Source organism: Vespa crabro, chromosome 10 (assembly GCF_910589235.1).
Source record: "Vespa crabro chromosome 10, iyVesCrab1.2, whole genome shotgun sequence".
NCBI classification, from domain to species: Eukaryota; Metazoa; Arthropoda; class Insecta; order Hymenoptera; family Vespidae; genus Vespa; species Vespa crabro.
In genome coordinates this window covers 3,722,164-3,741,646 of record NC_060964.1, presented here as the reverse complement: position 1 = coordinate 3,741,646, position 19,483 = coordinate 3,722,164, and the positions used below count along the sequence as shown (strand labels likewise).

The 19,483-nt window shown below is 38.0% G+C and overlaps 4 protein-coding genes across 5 annotated transcripts; all 4 read left to right on the top strand.

Moving 5' to 3' along the window:
• The first annotated feature begins 14 nt into the window (after positions 1-14).
• On the top strand, positions 15-16,471 carry LOC124427532 (pneumococcal serine-rich repeat protein-like). The gene is made up of 8 exons (XM_046970546.1): positions 15-2,037; positions 3,470-3,599; positions 3,795-4,919; positions 5,849-5,925; positions 6,145-6,308; positions 6,368-7,511; positions 9,041-10,670; positions 16,040-16,471. The coding sequence occupies exons 1-8, from the start codon at positions 622-624 to the stop codon at positions 16,195-16,197; spliced, it is 5,844 nt and encodes a 1,947-aa protein (XP_046826502.1). The 5' UTR covers positions 15-621; the 3' UTR covers positions 16,198-16,471.
• LOC124427745 (pneumococcal serine-rich repeat protein-like) lies at positions 3,178-5,146 on the top strand. The gene has a single exon (XM_046971042.1). It carries the CDS (start codon positions 3,821-3,823, stop codon positions 4,934-4,936), a length of 1,116 nt encoding a protein of 371 aa, XP_046826998.1. The 5' UTR covers positions 3,178-3,820; the 3' UTR covers positions 4,937-5,146.
• On the top strand, positions 11,331-16,058 carry LOC124427750. 2 transcript variants are annotated; one of them, XM_046971052.1, is made up of 2 exons: positions 11,331-11,535; positions 15,378-16,058. In XM_046971052.1, the coding sequence occupies exons 1-2, from the start codon at positions 11,412-11,414 to the stop codon at positions 15,719-15,721; spliced, it is 468 nt and encodes a 155-aa protein (XP_046827008.1). In that variant the 5' UTR covers positions 11,331-11,411; the 3' UTR covers positions 15,722-16,058. The 2 variants fall into 2 exon arrangements, with proteins under 2 accessions (XP_046827008.1, XP_046827009.1); XM_046971053.1 differs by lacking the exon at positions 11,331-11,535 and adding an exon at positions 15,016-15,160.
• Positions 16,472-16,811: 340 nt separating the features above from the next.
• On the top strand, positions 16,812-19,253 carry LOC124427461 (zinc transporter ZIP9). Its single transcript, XM_046970402.1, has 5 exons — positions 16,812-17,302; positions 17,449-17,578; positions 17,668-17,891; positions 17,955-18,089; positions 18,169-19,253. The coding sequence occupies exons 1-5, from the start codon at positions 17,210-17,212 to the stop codon at positions 18,415-18,417; spliced, it is 831 nt and encodes a 276-aa protein (XP_046826358.1). The 5' UTR covers positions 16,812-17,209; the 3' UTR covers positions 18,418-19,253.
• Positions 19,254-19,483: the final 230 nt, after the last annotated feature.

The following is a 19,483-nucleotide window of genomic DNA, read 5'->3' as shown; positions in this document are numbered from 1 at the left end:
TTCTTTTACGATGTAATTTAACGAAAATTAAGATCATGGTGAAAACATATTTTAAAATAATATTTTACCACTAATATGGTATCATATTAGCAAGAAGATAGCAAGAAGATAGTAAGAAGATATATTTCTGGAAAGTAATCAATGTCGAAGCTAAAAGTTAGGGTATACTTCAAATTTCATCTCTCGTAGCACTCATGCTAACTTATTCAAAGAAACTCGAATATGTTTGTTTCTTCATATGTACGAACTCGGAACATCATTAGGGCATTGATATAATTTCATGTAAAAACCAATGTTTATATTTCAAATGGAGGAGGATGCATTGATGAAGAGTAAACAAAAATTGAATGCGAGGAACATATATACGTAAGGAGAATTGAGTTTAAGAAACATACGAATTGTGATAATCGGGGAAGAGAGTCTAGACGTTGATTTTTCAAAAGAGGGGGAAGGATCTGCAAGTGTTCGGAGATTACTGAAACAATATTTTCGGAGGGAATTGACTTGTACATGTAGCTTGAAAGCACACATTCCTCATAGTATTTAGACAATTGCGGACGAATCGGTATATAACGAGCGGCCGCGAAGGAAGATCATCAATATTCGAATTCACAATCGAAGATGAACATCCTAACGATACTCGCGACAACACTTCTTCTGAGTGGCTTCGCCACGGCAGCAGAAAGCTCAAGCTCAAGCTCCGCGGCATCTTCGGCTTCATCATCATCCTCAGAGAGTAGAGGACAGTTGTTGCTTCCGTTAGAAAGGAGTTCTACCAGAAGCTTACTGGATTTGGTGAGCAGTGCTAGGAGCAATGCTGCGATAACCGCATCGTCCGCAGCCGCTGCAAAGGCAACTCTTCGAGCGAGTAAAGCTGCGAATTCCGCTCAAGGAGAAGCTTTGGCACAGGCGACTGCTTCTGCGGCTTCGAATGCAAAGGCACGCGCAACCGCGGCCGCTGCAGCGCAAGCCACTAACGCAGCCGTTAACGCGCAAGGGAAGGCTTCCGCGCAAGCTGTTGCAACGGCGGAAGCAGCAGAAGCATTGACTAAATCGGCACTCCAAGCCCAGTCCGCTGCGAGCAGCTCTAAATCAGAGGCAGCCCAAGCTTCAACCTCAGCTAATGCCGGAGCCGGTGCTCTTGCGACTGCTTCTGCTCAGGCCTTATCCGCGAAGAAGGCAGCCCTGGCCTACGCCTCTGCTGCCGCTGATGCAAGCACCGCAGCGGCCAAGGCTCGTGCCGCAGTTGCTGCTGCAGAAGCAGCCACTCGTACAGCAGTACAAGCCGAAAGAGACTCCACAAACGCAGCCTCTCTCGCAGCTAAAGCCCAAGCTGAAGCCAGAGCTGCTGAAGCCGCTGCTGCAGCAGCGAGACTCGCCGCATCAGCCGCTGCCGATGCCAGCGCTCAAGCCGATGCAAGAGTCAGAACCGCTTCCATTGAAGCTGCCGCCAGCGCTCGTACCAAAGTATCCAATGCTCAAGCCACAGCCGAGGCTGCAGCCGTAGCCAGGAGCAGCTCCAGGGACGCACAAGCAAACTGGGTTGACAACAGGTCTTCTGCATCATCGTCCAGTGCATCGGCCAGTGCATCGGCTAGTGCATCAGCCAGTGGAGAAGCCGATTTAGAAGCAGATTCAGATGCTAGTGCATCAGCTCGTTCAGCAGCCGATTCTAATGCTGGTTCATCTTCCGGTTCAGTCGCCGATTCAGCCGCCGGTTCAGCTGCCCGTTTAAGTGCCGGTTCTGCAGCCGGTTCAGTAGCTCGTTCAGCTGCCGGTTCTGCAGCCGGCTCATCAGCTGGTTCAGGAGCCGGTGCATCAGCTGAAGGTTCCTCCGGTGCCTCCTCCGGTGCCTCCTCCGGTGCCTCCTCCGGTGCCTCCTCCGGTGCTTCCGCCGGAGCTTCCGCTGGTGCCTCCGCCGCTGCTTCTGCCGATAATTCCGCCGATAATTCTGCCGAAGCTCTTTCTAGCTCCTCCGCCGAGTCTTCGTCGTCCTCCTGGTCTTCTTCCAGCCAGAATATCTGGTCCCAGGATTGGTAGATCGAAAAAATGAAAGCTACCATATTCACCCAACAAATCATTTCGATGAGATATCTACTTTGAAGTAGCTTACCCAGCGAATTCTTGTACAGAAATGTCTAAATAATGTGGAATAGTGTCTAAATTGCTCTCAAATTGTAATAAAAATAAATTTGAATCTAGCATGTATATAATTTTATCATCCTCTATACTCTACATGTCTTACTTTCGTTTCGTTAGACGTTTTATGACAAACGTATCAAAATAATTAAGAGGATAGAAAAGAAGACACGATACGATGGATCTGCTATAATTGCGTTAACATTGCTAATTAATTATCTCTTTTTTCGAGCAGAAATTGTCAATTAATTATCTTTTTTTTCGGGCAAAAATTGCTGATTAATTATCTTTTTTTTCGGGCAGAATTTAATACTTATATCTAACTTCTTCTGATTTGATTAATTAAATTTAAATTAGTACTATATTAAAAAAATAAATAATAAGTTAAGATCAAGTATATAGACAAAGAATTTAATATATATAACTATATAATATATATATATATATATATATATATATATATTTATATATATATATATATATGTATATATAGCTTAATAATTATATATTTATAACTTAAAAATTATTATTAATAACCGAATAAATCAATATATGTTACTTCTACTTGTATTTCAACAAATTTTACGTGTTTTTACCCTTCCATCAAATTTTCGACTCAATAAATAAAATTTGCATTTGATTATCAATTGCTTGACAAAAGGAAAACATTTTAATCTCTTTACAAATGTTGTTAATAAGTGTGATGTATATTGTGACGTATATAATGTTTTAAATTTAATAAAAGATTTCATATAAATGAAATACATTTCTTCATTTCTACTTTTGTCAAAACGAAAAATTCATCAATTATGCATACAAGAGTGAACCATTTATTGTTTCGATCACTGAAAAATATTTGGAATAGCTGCATAAATACGAATGAAAAAATTCATTTAATATCTTAATCCATCTGTAACGGCTCGTGGCGGAATTATTGAATCATCTATAAAAAATTTATATTTTTTTTTCATTTACTGTGAAAATAATGAAATATTAAACGTACAAATTAATATTTATTTATATTTTTAATTGTTTTAATAACACGCCAAAAATTGCCTTCGATGATAATTTTCTATCGTTTATTTTAACTCGCTGAACGTATTGTTGCAATTGGTTCAACGAGCTTGTTATTTATTCTTTATTTCTTCTGCTTGATATAAAATATCAACGTCCGAACGTTGTCTTCATTCTAAACATTTACAATAATCGTTATCGATTGTATCAACACGATAAAAATAATTATTAAGTATATCGTGCAAATTTTTCCAGAAGAATTAGGTAAACAAAAATACAAGAAAGATATATAATGAAATTCTCATGGCAACATAAGACTATGGTTCACAAGGCTGTGTCTATTAAGAAGAATCTTTACGACAAGTGGGCTTTGATTTTCTTTGCCAACAGTGACAAGTGCACGGTAATAAACAAAAGAGATTGCGACGTGATTGAATCAACAGCGGGTTAGAGTAAAAGCGAAAAAAAGGGGAAAAAAGAAGAGGAATTTGTATACGGTGCTATTGGATGAGTGGTGGCGAAAGAAAATATTTTAAAAGAAGTTGATTGGTGTATTAGGACGAAGAACAGTAGGATAAAGTGTTTATACAATTGTCGACGAACGTTGTAGGTATATAATCGCGTATTCGTATATGATTCAGTATCAATCTGCGAAGTACCATACAAGATGAACGTACAAGCGACACTCGTGCTTTGCCTGCTCGCATTGTTCGGCAGCGTGGCCCAAGGTGGGCCATCAAGGTTGTCTGAAACCAGTGATTCGTCCGCAGCATCTTGGTCCTCGAGTTCGTCTTCAAGCTCGTCCTTGTCCTCGTCTCTGGCTTCGGATTCTGCTTCTTCTTCTTCTTCAGCTTCGGCTTCGGCTTCGGCTTCGGCTTCAGCAAGTTCGAGAAACGATAACAGTAGAGTTAAGGCATGGAAGAAGGGTAGAGGAGGTAGCGACAGCTTGGTACTGTCAAGTGATTCATCAGAAGATTCAAAAGCCAGGGAGCTCCTCGAGACAGACGCCGGATTGGGTGCGGCCGCTGCGTTAGCAAGAGCTACCGCGGATGCCCAAGCTAGAACAGCAGCAAGCGCCGATGCTACGGCTAATAAGGCAACTGCAAAGGCTCTTGCATTAGCCGAGGCTGCTGTAAGGGCGGAAAATGCAGCGATTCTAAGGATCCGTAGGGCCTTATCGGCAGCGCAAGCTCTCGTCTCGGCATCCAATCGTGCAAAGGCTGCAGCTAGAGCTGCGAGGGAAGCTGCTGCGAACTCTGCCGCGGCTGCCGCGAAAGCTTCCACTAATCAAGTGAAAGCCAACGCTGACTCGCTTGTCGCCAACAGAGCTGCAGCCGCCCTTCTTGCTGCTGCCGAGGAAGCCCTCCAGAGAGCCAGTGCTTCGCAGAATGCAGCAGCTGAAGCTGCTGCGAAAGCTCGTGCCGCAGCTAACGCGAATGCCGCAACCACCAGAGCCGCGGCCTCGGCCATACTCGCCGAAGCTCGTGCTAGAACAGCTATCACGAAAGCAGTTGCCGCTCAATCAACGGCCACCGCTCAGGCTATTTCCGCCTCTCAAGTACAAAATCGTGCGAATAACCTACAAGCCGAAACCGCTTCTGCAGCCCAATCCAGGGCAGAAGCCGCAATAGCTGCAGCCGCGGCACAAGCTGCCGCTGTCGCAGAAGCTAACGCTCAACTCGCTCGTCTCAGCAAGGCATCTGCAGGTGCTTCCAGCGAGGGTTCGGCTTCAGCCTCGGCATCAGCCTCGGCATCAGCCTCTTCGAGTAGTAGCAGCGCCTAATTACTCTAATCGACTACTACCTACCTTCGACGTCTCTGTGCGCTGCCCGTTTAACATCAAACCCTTTTTGTGGCACGCAATATCGCAGATTCACCAGATATGATCCTCAGTTTTGCCTAAGATAGGGCAATGGCAAAAAGCAGCAAAAGCAGATGCATTAACGATTCGAAAATTGTAATAATATCAATAAAATTCTTTTATCATCTTAAACATTTTCTTTATTTCATTATTTATGATTATCCTTATATTTCCTTTGATCTAACAAAAATTATATATGGATGATTAGATATTTAATATATGATGCTTCTGTTTGAAATTAAACCCATATGTTTCTTCGTTTAAACTTTCGTTTACTACTTATCTTTGGACAATTACTATCTAAGTACAATTAGTACGTGCAAAATAATGCTCTGTACTCAAGATCTTCGAATATTCTGTATATGAATGTTCCACTTGGTTACACTAATGTATATATTATTGTAACATTGCAAAGATTTCAAATAAAATATATATTATAAAGAAAGAAATCTGTGTAATTAAATTTAATTGAACTTATTAGTTACTTTAAATCTGTAGTGGCTTTTAAGATTGATTTCCTATTTTATTTATGACAATCATTCTTACGCTTATTTTAAACCTATAATTTTATATGATTTCCTTCTATAAAAATTAGAAATTCTTTAATTCTGTTTCTGTTATAAATATTATGTATAATATTAATATCATTATTTTGTAATGATATTACATATTACATAAACATTATTATTTTATTACCAGAAAAAGAATTTTTTTTTGTTATGCTTGTACATTTATCACATAGAGAGAATCGAGATAGCAGTTTATTGTCTACAGAAATTTTGACAAAAATATTCTTCATTTTCGAAAATATTATTCATATATCATAATATCTAGGTAGATTTGTGTTGCTGCCGTTATTAGCAAGAGATACACGTTTGAAACCAATCAAACTTGCTAAAAATGATGTTGATGTATAATGCGATATTATCAAAAATTTGAGAAAAATTTAAAAAAGGTTTGATTGACCTTGATTTTTACTGTCAATTTATATTATAATACTCACCGTTTTCTTTGAAAATCTGGTCGGCATTTACACGACAGACCAACAATATGACATCGTAATTTTGTAACTTTCTGATTATAATCATAACAAAAAAGAAATTGTCTTGAAATTATTTAAGACATCATAGAAAATAGAGGAACGAAAAAAAGAGGATAGCTCAAAGAAAAAAGTAAGCGTCGGATGGCAGTGTTATCGGTACTCGGTAATATTTACGATAAATAAACGAGCTTATTATGACAATAGAATCGATAGCGGGAGGAAAATACATGCAGCAATATTTAGAGAAGCGCGGTAATCGCGTTGAATGTTTTTACAATTGCGTGTAACGGTATATAACCGGTGGATGATAGGTGGTTGTCACAAAGCTACGAAGTCCTACGAAAGATGAAGATCCCCTCGATTCTCGTAACGTGCCTTTTTACCTGGGGCTTGGCTGCCGGGAGTAGCAGCTCGTCCGCGGAATCTTCGGCATCGGCGACAACGTCTTCAGATGCGTCCTGGAGTGCATCCTCGAGATCGTCAGCTGTCGGTAGAGCACCGAACGTGGTCTTGAATAGGGCACCTCAATTAGGAGCTAGCGCAGCAGCGATCGCATCGGCTCGAGCCAGTGCCTCAGCAAATGCTGCATCAGACGAAAAATCTGCCCGAGAAACGCGAGCAACCGCTTTAGCCAGATCAAGAGCTGCTGTTACGGCGGCAGCACGAGCAGCCGCAAGGACGCAAGAAGCCGTCGCGGCGGCAAAAGCCGCAAGCAGGGCCCAAGCGCTTGCTGCTGCTAAATCTTCGGCGGCAATTTCTGCATTGGCCGCTGGAGAGGCTGCCGCCCAAAAGGCGGACGCCGCAGCTCTTGCCGCATTGGCTGCTAATCAGAGATCTGTCAAAGCCGCAGAAAATGGTCTAGCAGTGCAGAATCGTGCGAATGGAGAAGCGGAACAGGCAAGTCGTGCGGCTGCTGCTAACCTTGCCGCGGCCATCCGTACCCGAGACAATGCTCTCGAAACGAGAAAAGAAGCAGCTCGATTGAAGGCACTAGCCACAGCTGCCGCTAACGCTAATAACAAAGCGACCAGTCTTGCCGAAGCTTCTGCGAACCAAGCAGCTGAAGCAAGTTCCGCTGCCGAGGATACTTCTTCCGCTCAATCTGCTGCGGTCGCTCAAGCTGAGGCCGCTGAAACGCTCAACGTAAATCTCGCTGTACTTGAAAGTACCCAATCCTCTAGACAGGATTCTAACGTGGCCAAAGCTGAGGCTTCTGCCGCAGCCAAAGCCTCGGCTGGCACTGCCACAAGAGACGGAGTCAACCTTGGTCTCGCCTCTGATGCTGGTGCAGCTGCTCAACTAAAATCCCAAGCCGCAGCATTGGCACGAGCAAGTAGCAGAATTAGTTCCGGCCCTGCGTTATCCGCATGGAAATGGAGGAACGAAGAATCTTCAGAATCGTCAGCCTCTGCAGTCGCCAGCTCTAGCGCCAGTTCCAGCTCCAGTTCTCGCAGCGCATCCGGAAACTAAATCGATTTCGAGACTCGTACAACGGTGCGACGATCGAAATCGTCTTAACAAAGCGTTTACCAATACGAAAGATTCATGTATTCCAGAGCTCGATCACTTGTAAAAATGAAAAAATAACTGAAATTTTGTCATTCCAAAATTAATAATAAAGATTAACATGCTTTTCAATCGATTACTTTGTCTTGCCTTGACTTCTCTAGCTTCGTCAAATGTACAAGCATCTTCTATGTAATCGAACGGATAATTGTTTATTAATTAAAAATAAATATGTTATAAAGAGAAACTTTATCTTTGTCTTTATTTGTCTTTGTTTTATAAAAAGAAAACTACAGAATCTCGTTGATCGGAACAAGATCAATAACTAATAAATAATGGCGAAATTAAATCCTGATCGATGACATTTTTTTACGTGTTTTATATAATAAAGCTATTTTAGGATTGTTAAAAAAAATATTACATGCCTATTGTATGTATTTTCCAGGATGATATTACCAACTTTCACACTCCATATGATCCAGGCTAAAATTTGAAAATAATTATTTAATGTCATTTACATTAATCGTATACTTCGATTTTGTTCTACGTTGTTTTAAGAAAGACGGATTATTTGTTATTTTTCTCAAACGTCACGTATTTGTTACTAGTTACAATTATTTATGCAATTAACAAAGTATCGATTTAAAAATATCAGATATTATGATTTTATATTAGAAATCAATATATATGTATAACTATATAGAGATATGTATATATAACTTGATGGGATATAACATGTGTGTACTTTAGAATTTATAGATTATTAATTAAATTTTAATGCAATGATCTTTGCATAAAAATATATGCAAAATCGTAATCGAAGTATCCAATCGAATAATCTTCACATGAAAACTATAACTTTTCAAGAATACTCGATATGTCATAAAATTGACATAAATATTTATTCTTTAATAAACGATGTTTTACAAAATAATAAGAGCAACAGCGTTTGTTATTTAATGAAACAACATAATATAAATAATATAGGTACTATCATAATAACAATATCTGTTTTATTTCTCAATATTATTGTTTCGAGTGGCTGAGATGTTTTAAGTGTTCGACTATTTTAACATAACATAAACAAGAGATAAGAATTGACTGTATTGATTAACAACAGTGTTTCAGATTTATATAATGTATAAAACAAAAAACTATCGACTCAATGCTCCAAATATTTAACAATAAATTTATGCCAATATGATATGATTCACTTTTTGATTTATAGGGGTACATACACAAAAGAAACCGTGAAAGAATAGAATGTTAAAAAGATGTTGAATCTTTTAAAAATAAACGATACGGCAAAGGATAATAATTTAATATTTACAAGATATATTTAGGTAAAATTAAAGAAACGCATGTTAGTAGAGCAATAATGACACAAAAACGTTCGCGTGCCGGCTGCGTATTCATACACCAAACAGATTTTTAAAAGCACTAAAGTACAGACAAAGCAAGTAGCGTGTAATGTTTAGACAGTTGTGCGATATGGTATAAAATGGAGGAGTAACGGTGCAGGTGCATCAATCGACGAAGACCCTACGAAGATGAAGTATCTCTCAACGCTCGTGTCGTCGCTCTTGTTGGGAGCCTGTGTGCTCAGTGTCCATGCCGACAGATCGTGGGCAGCATCGGATGCAAATGCTGAATCGTCAGCCGCAGCGGAATCGTCATCTCTTTGGGAAGATTCATCCAGAGCAAGCGCGGGAGCGTCAGCCGCAGCGGAATCGTCATCTCTTTGGGAAGATTCATCCCGTGCAAGTGCGGGAGCGTCAGCCGCAGCAGAATCGTCATCTCTTTGGGAAGATTCATCCAGTGCAAGCGCGGGAGCGTCAACCCCAGCGGAATCATCATCTCTTTGGGAAGATTCATCCAGTGCAAGCGCGAGAGCATCAGCCGCAGCGGAATCTTCATCTGCCTGGGAAGATTCATCCATCGCAAATGCGAGAGAATCAGGGGCATCGAGATCGTCATCTAGCTGGGAAGATTCATCCAGTGCAAGCGCTAGCTCTAGCACAAGTGCAAGCGTTAGCTCTAGCTCAAGTTCTAGCTCTAGCATTAGCTCCAGCGCTAGCTCTAGCTCCAGTGCTAGTGCCAGCGCTAGTACAGAAGCATCTAACGAATCAAGAAGGGGTATCGCCATTGAGGGAGCCCTTGTAGGTACGGGAGCTGCAAGTACGGCTGCGGCATCCGCAGAAATGCTTTCGGACACCTTGGGATTGGGTCAATCTGCTCTTCAAGCACAAACAGCATCTGTAACGCAGGCTAACATTGCCAGCGATGCCAGCAACCAAGCTAATCGATTGGCGGCTGCCGCAGCAGCAGCGATGTCAGCCGCAGCTTCCGCTCAAGAGAATGCCGCGTCGTTAGCTCGAGCTTCGGCCAGTGCATCTGAAAGTGCAGCTAGTGCCTCATCGAAGGCCGAGGCGAGCGCCGAAGCAGCCAAATCGTCTGCGGAGAAATGTTTATTGCTCGCGCAAAACTCCGCACAAGCGCAAGCTCGCGCGACTGAACAATCAGAGTCCTCGAACAGAGACTCGGCTGCCAACGCGGCCGCCGCCGCGGAAGCCGAAAGGAAGGCCACTTTGGCTCTACAAGCTATAGCTGATGCCAAGGCCAAGGCCGGTGCAGCCGTTGCCGCTCAGTCGGAGGCTGCTGCGGCAGCCGCAGCCGCTGCAAAAGCACGCGCCGATGCCGAAGCAGGTGCTAGTTTGGCCGCGGCAGCGCGTGCCGTCGCCGCAGCCGAAGCTGCTGCTTCCAGACGAAATGATCGTCAAGCTGGTGTAGCTCAAGCTGGAGCATCCGCCGCAGCCGAGACCAGAGCGCTTGCATCCTCCGCTGCAGCCACCGCTAAAGCAGCCGCTTACGCTAATGCCGATATCCGAGCACTTTCCGCAGCTGCTCTAGAATCCTCCGTATCTTCGTCCTCTAGCGCTAGTGCTTCCAGTGCATCCTCATCCGCCAGCAGCGGTTCCAGCAGTGGTTCCAGCAGCGGTGGCAGCAGCGGTGCCAGCAGCGATTCTAGCAGCGATTCCAGCAGCGATTCCAGTAGCCTCCTAGGAGATGATGCTTCATCCAGTGCCAGCAGCGCAGCTGAAGCTGAGAGTAGAACTAGCTCGCTGATCTTAAATTAACCTCTCTTCCTTTGATCAGAACAGTCCGTCCATCTGTCCACCGATGGAGTATCCGAAGAAATGCGAGTTCGAGCTTACTTTCCACTAAACTAGAATCACGATTATGCTCAATAATAAATCTTTGATGGAACGAATACCTGAAAGATATTTTATAAGTGAAATTCTCATAAATGAATTCTTGCAAACCCGAAAACCAATATATTTCTTATTTATCTCCATATCCTAATCAATAGATTTCAACCAATAGATGATATTTTCTTACTCTCGCGTTCTATACTCTTAAGAATGTTGAAATAATGACGTTTTAATAGAAATGATCTTAAGAAGACTACCGTGTAATTTAATGACTTACTACCGCTGAATTATTAGAAGAAAAAGAAAAGGGAACACCGAGTGGTGCAAGATCCATTATTTGTCGTTTCTATATAATTCTGAGTATACGCGTAGTAGCTGTCCCATTGCCGATTGTGGGTGCGTCCGACGCTTGCGAGTGAAACACGGGCTACGAATGTGAACGATTCTTTGGTGACTGGTGGTTCAAGAGGTGAGAGACCATGAGAAGTTGGAGGGGGACGACGGGGCCTCGCCCGGTGAACGGCTATAAATTGCCGGCAAGTGCTTCGGACCCAACCAGTCTTGATCGGAACACTAAGACCCTTTTTTTAGCTATTCCTCTTGGAGGATACTTTGCTTTCACTTGGAATTCATAACGATGAAGCTCATCGCACTCTTCTGCCTTACCGTTGCGGTCGTTCTCGCCGCATCCGAAGACGAAAAGAAGGAGGCAGAACGGCCCAAAACCTTCCGAAGGCTTATACCGGCTGATGTTCTTCGTGGTGAGTTTTCAGCATCGATTTTAACCCTTTTCACTATGGATCTCAGCCGAATAGAACGTGATAATCTTTAGAATGTATCACTTTTTCTTTTTCTTTTTATAATTTACTATCGTCTTTGCAAATATTTCAAATGCACACGTGTGTAATAAACACTCTCTCCGTTCTCCATGTACACATATATACATGTATACGTAGGTATTGAAATGATAACCAGTTATATACTTTCGTCTTTTTACTTTTGTAACCCAATATTATCTATAATATAAATTATGTTCATGTAAGTATCTTACAGATGGTTTAATGGAATGAATGAAACATTAAAATCGAATAAACATGGAAAGAGTCGTAAAATTATCGAACGTTCGCCGATATTGATCGTTATGTATAAAATAATGAGAACAAAATTAGATACTTGATTGGTTCTGTCTGTCTATCTATCGTCTTTCGTGTCGAAATCCAGTCATACGAAATTCGTTCGATTGATGATTATTTTTTCATCGTGGAAAAAAGAAACAGGGTCGACCGAGTCAGAGCCGATGTTGTTCGGTGAAAGGCACCGTTTATTAAGGTCGTTTGTATGTTCGTAAATAGGGAAGCCCGGAACGTCAGTCGATGAATCTTGCTTTCGGAAAAAGAGAAACATTTACATTTTTAATAAATAAATTAAGCATGCCTCGAAAAAAAAAAAGAAGTAGATAGTCTTTTTCGTATATAGTATGTCAGATTAAAAGATACATGCTAAGTAGGACGATCTTTAAAACTACAGATATGCATCTGATATTCGTCCAGAGTAGCTTAACGAGTTCAAGTGTCGGAAAGAGAAACTCCGAAACATCGAGATTTAATGTCTTGATGGTATCTTCGATGACTCGAGAACTTTCCAAAATCATTCTTCGTTATATGTAAGCGAAAAATTGTTTTTTCTTTTTCTTTTCTTTTACAATATTATTAACGATCCGCGTAGTTTATTATAAGGCGAATTAATCAATGAAAAGTATTGCCTTACCGTAATTAAATTAATTATTTATGGCTTATGGCTATAGAATTATAATTACAATCGATCCATCGGGAACTCCGTTTTTAATTAGAAACCGTCACACGCTCATGATTACCGATGAGAGATATTAATATTAATAAAAAAAGTAAAAGAAAAGAAAAAAAAAAAGAAAAAAAAAATTATGAACCAATCGTAATGATGAGTAGACTGAAGTAATTAAATAACATACACATTATGGATTTTATAATTGAAGTATGTAAAATTTATGGGGGGGAAAAAAAAAACATGCCTTTCAGATAATGCAGCCTTGGTATGTTTTACGTTTACTCGTAATTATGTCACATGGAAGAATAATGCATAAATTCACGTCTCATTGTTTCCGAGTTTACATTGATTCGACCTTCTGATGTTTTTAAAACTATGCCATATGTATAAATATATTCATATAAGACAGAAAGTACAAGAAAAGAATGGCTCGGTATCCGTACGAGTAAAAGGTTCGTCAAGCAGCGAATCAGAAAGTGCAAATGAAAGCGACGTCTCGATTTCTTCGATTCGCAAAAGGTCTTCGCCTGTCTCTGTCCCACGGCATTCCAAATCGCCACATCAGCTTTGCGATAGTCACCCTACTGGACCATGCCGTTATATGCTTACTCACAAGTCGATACTGGTAATATAGACTTCTTAGTGCGTATATGAAAAGAAAGACAAGAAACTATATCCGCGGCAAGAACGTAAGTTCACGAGAAAGTATATTGGTATAACTATCGCTTCTCTATCTTCCTGTAGCAATCTCTATAGTTTTTTAATTCCGTATTTCTCAAGATTTCTCGTATACACCATTCGAATGTTCGAATACTCCTTTATAAGGAGTTTAATATTTTAATGATCTCATGATTAATCTCTTACGTATTATATGATAATAATGATTTCCAGAATATCATAAATTATTCAAATTGATCATATAATACCAAAGGTGTGAACTCTTTTAATATCTAGAAAAATGATATTTAGTTTTAACTCACTTTTAACTCATAACTTCTAATTGATATGGCCTCGATATCCGTTATGCGTTGCTCTAGTCCCAGATTCCCAGGAATACTTGAATTACCGACAATGACCTCGTTACTCCTATTAACCAATGGCGTAGTTAAGTTCAGGGATAGCGCGTATTTAAAATCTTTTAAGTGTCGTTTCATTAGCATAACCCTTTATGGCAATTTTTCTTCGAAAGTGGTATGGTGTCTAGACTTACGTAAACAAACGGTAGTCGTAGGAAAGTGTGATCGCGAGCCTACTATCATAAGATCTATTACAGAATCTTAAGGCTACAATCGCTGCACATACTAATTACAGTCTTGCGTTTATTCTCTTTCGATTTGCAATATCGTGACATATATATTCTCGATGCGTCTTATTGTTTATTACGTTATATGTCCGAGTCCAAAGAATAAAATTTTTTAATTTTTGAAAAAAGAAAATTAGGTCATCATCCGATCTTATATGCGATATTTTTCTTGAGGACAATGAACGTTTTAACTCGGCGACGAATATAACGGTACTTACTACCGAGAAAGAGAACCGCCGAACAGTTATTTTAAAATAAGACCAAAGAAGAATGACCAATATTTCACATATTATATTAAAGTCGCGATAAGATTCACGATGAGATTCTTTTTAGAAACGTATTGTTACATGAAATCAGATGCAGAGATGAAATCTAGGAAGCACGAGTTTAGCAGTTAACTGGATCCATTGGTATCTTGCTTACAAACGACGCTCAAAATGCATATGTGCAACATATGCCGACAAGAAAGCGAGAAATTGGAGATGCGAGTACACTCTTATGATATTCACTTTCTTCTCGCTCTGTCAGAGAAACTACATTAGAGAACCTGCTCTTAAATGCATGCTCGGATCATATGAAAAGGCAATATGGTCGTTGCTCTTTCGTAGATTCAGATTCGAGAAGATTTAAAGTCGTTCTTTTTCTTTTTTAAGATGAAAGTTATAAAAAGAAAGTAAAAAAAGAATGTAAAAATAAAAAAGAAAAGAATATCAATAAATATATATATTCAATTTTTTAAGAATAAAATTATCACACTATTAAATTAGATTGAGAAATATATTTCGCTAAACGTACATGCCTATATATAAATAAATACGATTCCATTCGAAAGCAAGGTCTTCTACATATTATATCTATATATTGAAGATGTATAAATACATTCTATCTCAGAATCGAAGCGCTATGTCGCGATGTATCTGTATCACCGTTTCGCAAAAGATTTACGTTGACGTTAAATGTTTCACATCTAAGACCTTCGTTTTATGGATGACGTTGAGATAAGTAGAGCGAGTCGATTATTTAAGTAAAGTCGATACGTCATTACGTAGTTTGTATGTACATAATTGTACAAATGATGGTGAGTCAAAGTCTAAAGCTTAGAGTCTAAGGCGTTAACGGCACATCGTCGTTATTGCCATTGTCGTTGATATTATCGTTTTCGTCGTTGTAGCTCTTGCATAAACGGTATTCCGGTGTGTGACAGTGAAAGTGTTTCTCCTTGAAGTTTCTACTGTGATCATTGTCGATGAAACTTCAAGTTATGCATACAATAGATGAAGGTACTCGATGACAATAGAATTATACCTACGATTCGTCTCAGGCGCGTGATTCGATAAGATACGAATGACTCATGTTCGGAGAAAATTAGATAATAATTGTTTTCGTGAGAGTTATCAGACAATTTGAATTTATGCAAATTCATTGATTGACGAAGAAATATATGATAAATATTAAAATTTTCTGATTAATCTCGTTCTCTTTATTATCTTTTCACAGATTTCCCTGGCATGTGCTTCGCTTCAACCAGATGCGCTACCATTGAACCAAACAAAACTTGGGAGCTTTCACCGTTCTGTGGTAGATCCACTTGTATAGCAGCTGACGATAATTCTGGTCGCCTTTTCGAACTTGTAGAAGATTGCGGACCTTTACCAAAGGCCAATCCAAAATGCAAACTTTCTGATAAAACCAACAAGACGGCCAGCTTCCCAGACTGTTGTCCGATTTTCGAATGCGAGGAGGGCGCCAAACTTGAATATCCTGAGATTCCAACTTTGCCACCACCGACGGAAATCTTTGAAATTGAAAAAATAACGGAAACGTCAACGGCGAAAGCTTAATGCATTGCGCACCCTATTTTTGTTCTTTTTTGTCCCCCTCTTCCCTGATTATCTTATTCGAAAGCGAATAACACTTTTAAGCTCTCTCAATCACGCCCGATTTCTAATTAGTATCGTATCGTATCCTCATCATGGCGAAATAGATCGTAATAGTGCCGTGAATAATTGGCCCCTGGCAACTGGTTAACAACTTGTATCATTAATTTTACTTGCAAATTTATACGAAATGTTACTTTCACTTCGATTCCGGGTTATAATACTATCGATCAAAACTCGGCACATCCGAGGAACCTTTAGACACTTTCGTCTAAATATTAGAAGACAGCAAGATCGTTAAAATTTTTCTTAATACATGCTCAATGATTAGCTGCGCTACGCTTTTGCTGGTTCGTCATGGTTCAAACATAATGCTCCTTGGTTCGTACTTAATGCTCCTTGCACGAGAATTTCGCCAAGCTTGCATTTGTCGATCCTAATTTCCTTAGTAACATATGCGTTTTCACGATTGCAACTTTCTCATGTTATTTCTGCACATCACGATTGCGAAATCAAAATACGATCTTTTCGCATTATTATCGTTCTTATGTTTATGACGTGCACCTCTCCTAATATAATTAATGTGATCCCGCTAATTTTCGTACTTTATGCCAGTGATACTGTATAAACGAACTTGCATATGCATTTTAAATGTGTGTGATCCTAAGTATACTATAAAATAATAAATTAATATCTATTTAAAAAAAGAAAAAAGAAGAATTATTATTTTTATTTTTCCCCCGTATCTTTTGAAACAATTTTTTAAATATATGAAAGAGAACAGAATATATTTTTTTTCTTATATATATATATATATTATATATATGATCGATTTATTTCACAGTAATCATATAATACATTGTTTATTTATTTTTTTTTTATAATAAATTATTATTTAATTTTTAAATAGTTTATTAACAAAACGATTTATTAATTTTCTTTTTTTCTGTTCGTTAATATTAAATGTTTTTTGATATTTTCGATTTTCTAATACGAAATTCGCGCGTTAACAAAAAGGATAAAACATAACCTATGATGACCATTAGCGCTCTTAGCGCTAGTTACTATAGATCTTCTCACGATGTTAAATGTTACATCTTTTGTTACAAATGTCCCTAATATTTGTAACTAGTGTTTTGTACGTGGGCGTTATATTTACTTGTAGTTTTGTTAGATTATTTTCTTTGTATGTATTAAAAACACAGTGAACATCTATGGACTTTTCCTAATTTATATCACAAAGTAACTTCCTTCCTTTACCACTCTACCTACTTTCGTCGATGTTGCTACGTCGACAGAAACAGATTAAAAGAAGCGATGAGAACTGTCATTATCAGCATGTGGTAGCTAAAGCAATTAATATTTTAAAAACAATTATTACAAACGTTTACACTGTTTGTAATGTGTAAATCTTAATTAAATAAATAAATTTTGACATAAATCATTTTTAAAATGTCAGAGAGCTCGATAATATGGCTCTCTTTAGTTATGTTAGGTGGCTCGTATTTGGCCGGTTTTTTGCCGTTAATTATGAATTTATCGGAGGTAAGAGTATTTGTCAATTAAAATTATTCGATTATACCATATCTGTGATGATTTATAATATCACTATTATACACTCAAAGCTATTGATTAGATGTTCTTTAATACATATTGGAATTATTTGTTATAAAGTGTTAATATATTTTTAGGACAAATTGCAATTAGTATCTGTACTTGGAGCTGGGCTCCTTGTTGGAACTGCATTGGCTGTAATAATACCTGAAGGTATAAGAGCATTATTTACAGCCCCTCCTGGTAGTGATCATCAACAGAGCGATAGTAAGCTGTTATATAATTTTATACTTTCATAATATAATAGTATCCTAAAGAAATTTAAAGATCATATATTTATATTGTATGTTTTATAGGTGATCTACATTCTTTGATAGGGATTAGCTTAGTACTCGGTTTTATATTTATGCTCTTGGTCGATCAATGTACAAGAAGAGGCGGAGGTAAGGAGAAAAGTTTTACTGCTACATTAGGCCTTGTCGTTCATGCAGCTGCAGATGGAGTAGCATTAGGTGCTGCAGCAACAACCTCGCAAGCTGATGTTGAAGTCATAGTATTTCTAGCAATCATGCTACATAAAGTAAGACCAAAGTAAATTTAAACAAAAATAGATTTATTCATAATGAAATATTTTCTATGACAGGCCCCTGCTGCATTTGGCCTAGTATCTTTTCTACTTCATGAAGGAGTGGAAAAAAAGAAAATAGGGAAACATTTATTAGTATTTTCTCTTTCTGCACCCTGCCTTGCACTTCTAACATATTTTGGTATTGGAAAAGTAAGTTTTAAAATTATCTTTTAATATGCTTTTTCATTGCCATACAGGTAAATGCATTTATATTCTTTGTATATTTTAGGAAGGTAAGGAAACCCTCAGTAATGTCAATGCGACAGGACTAGCAATGTTGTTCAGTGCAGGAACTTTTCTATATGTAGCTACTGTACATGTTTTACCAGAATTAATGACCAGAGAAGTTAATTATTCACGTTTACCAACAACTGAAGCAACAACAACAAGTGTCTCTGGTCTTAGATTTAAAGAAATATTAGTATTAGTAATTGGTTCATTTTTACCATCACTACTTACAACTGGACATCAACATTGATACAGAGCTCATATTTTATACTACACCAGTTTCACTCATTGCCCTCATAAATTTTTATAATTTAATTTTTTATACACGTAAAAACGAAAATTTTTTGAGACGTGTATGAATACAGCAATCTCTGTTGTTAAACGATATGTATATAATATTATTTGAAGTCGAATTGAAAAAATTCTTTAGATACTATTATGAAAAGATATTATTTAAAGGTAAACAAACAGATCTTATAAATTTTTTGTTATTCTAGTATTTCTGTACATCATAATGATAAACTATTTCTTATTCAAAGTTTAATGAATACAGGGATATTAAATATGGTTTTAGGGGACAGTAATGAATTCTTAATTTAAAATATATTATTATTGCATTATAAATAATGCATAAAACGATAAAATTTTGTGCGATAAACTATCTGAAAAAGGACGATTATAAATATGAAAATATTTTTCTGTTGATAATACTGATAAAATAATCATATATTAAAATTTCTATGTGATAAATATATTTGATTAGAAAGATGCATTTATTTTATAATTAAATTATGTTTTAGATAATTTTTATTATGTTTGACGCATACAATGCAATTATTGTATTTTTCGCAATTAAAAATAATACATTAAATCTTGAAAACCATATGCATACGAAAACAAACATATATTTTAATGTATTTTAAAGATATGTGTATCTTGACATATAAAGAATTTTTTTATTCACAGATGCAATTGTCATCCCATACGATCTATAGTAAATTAAATAATGAACAAATAATTGTAAACACCTTATTTACTCAGATTATATTTTTTAAAATAATAAATTATTACAATCATTTTTCTACATTCGATCTTACATATCTTTGTTTATATTTCTTTTCTTTAATTACTTTATATTTTTTCATTTATTTCAAATAATTGTGAACTGGTAAAAACAAAAATCAGGATTTCATATAAATCATTCTCAGAGAGTTGAATAAATGATATGCGTGTACTATACGATCAAATAACCGAACATTTAATCATACATATCGTCATTATATGAATCATGAAAGTTGGTAGGAGTGTCACGTGAA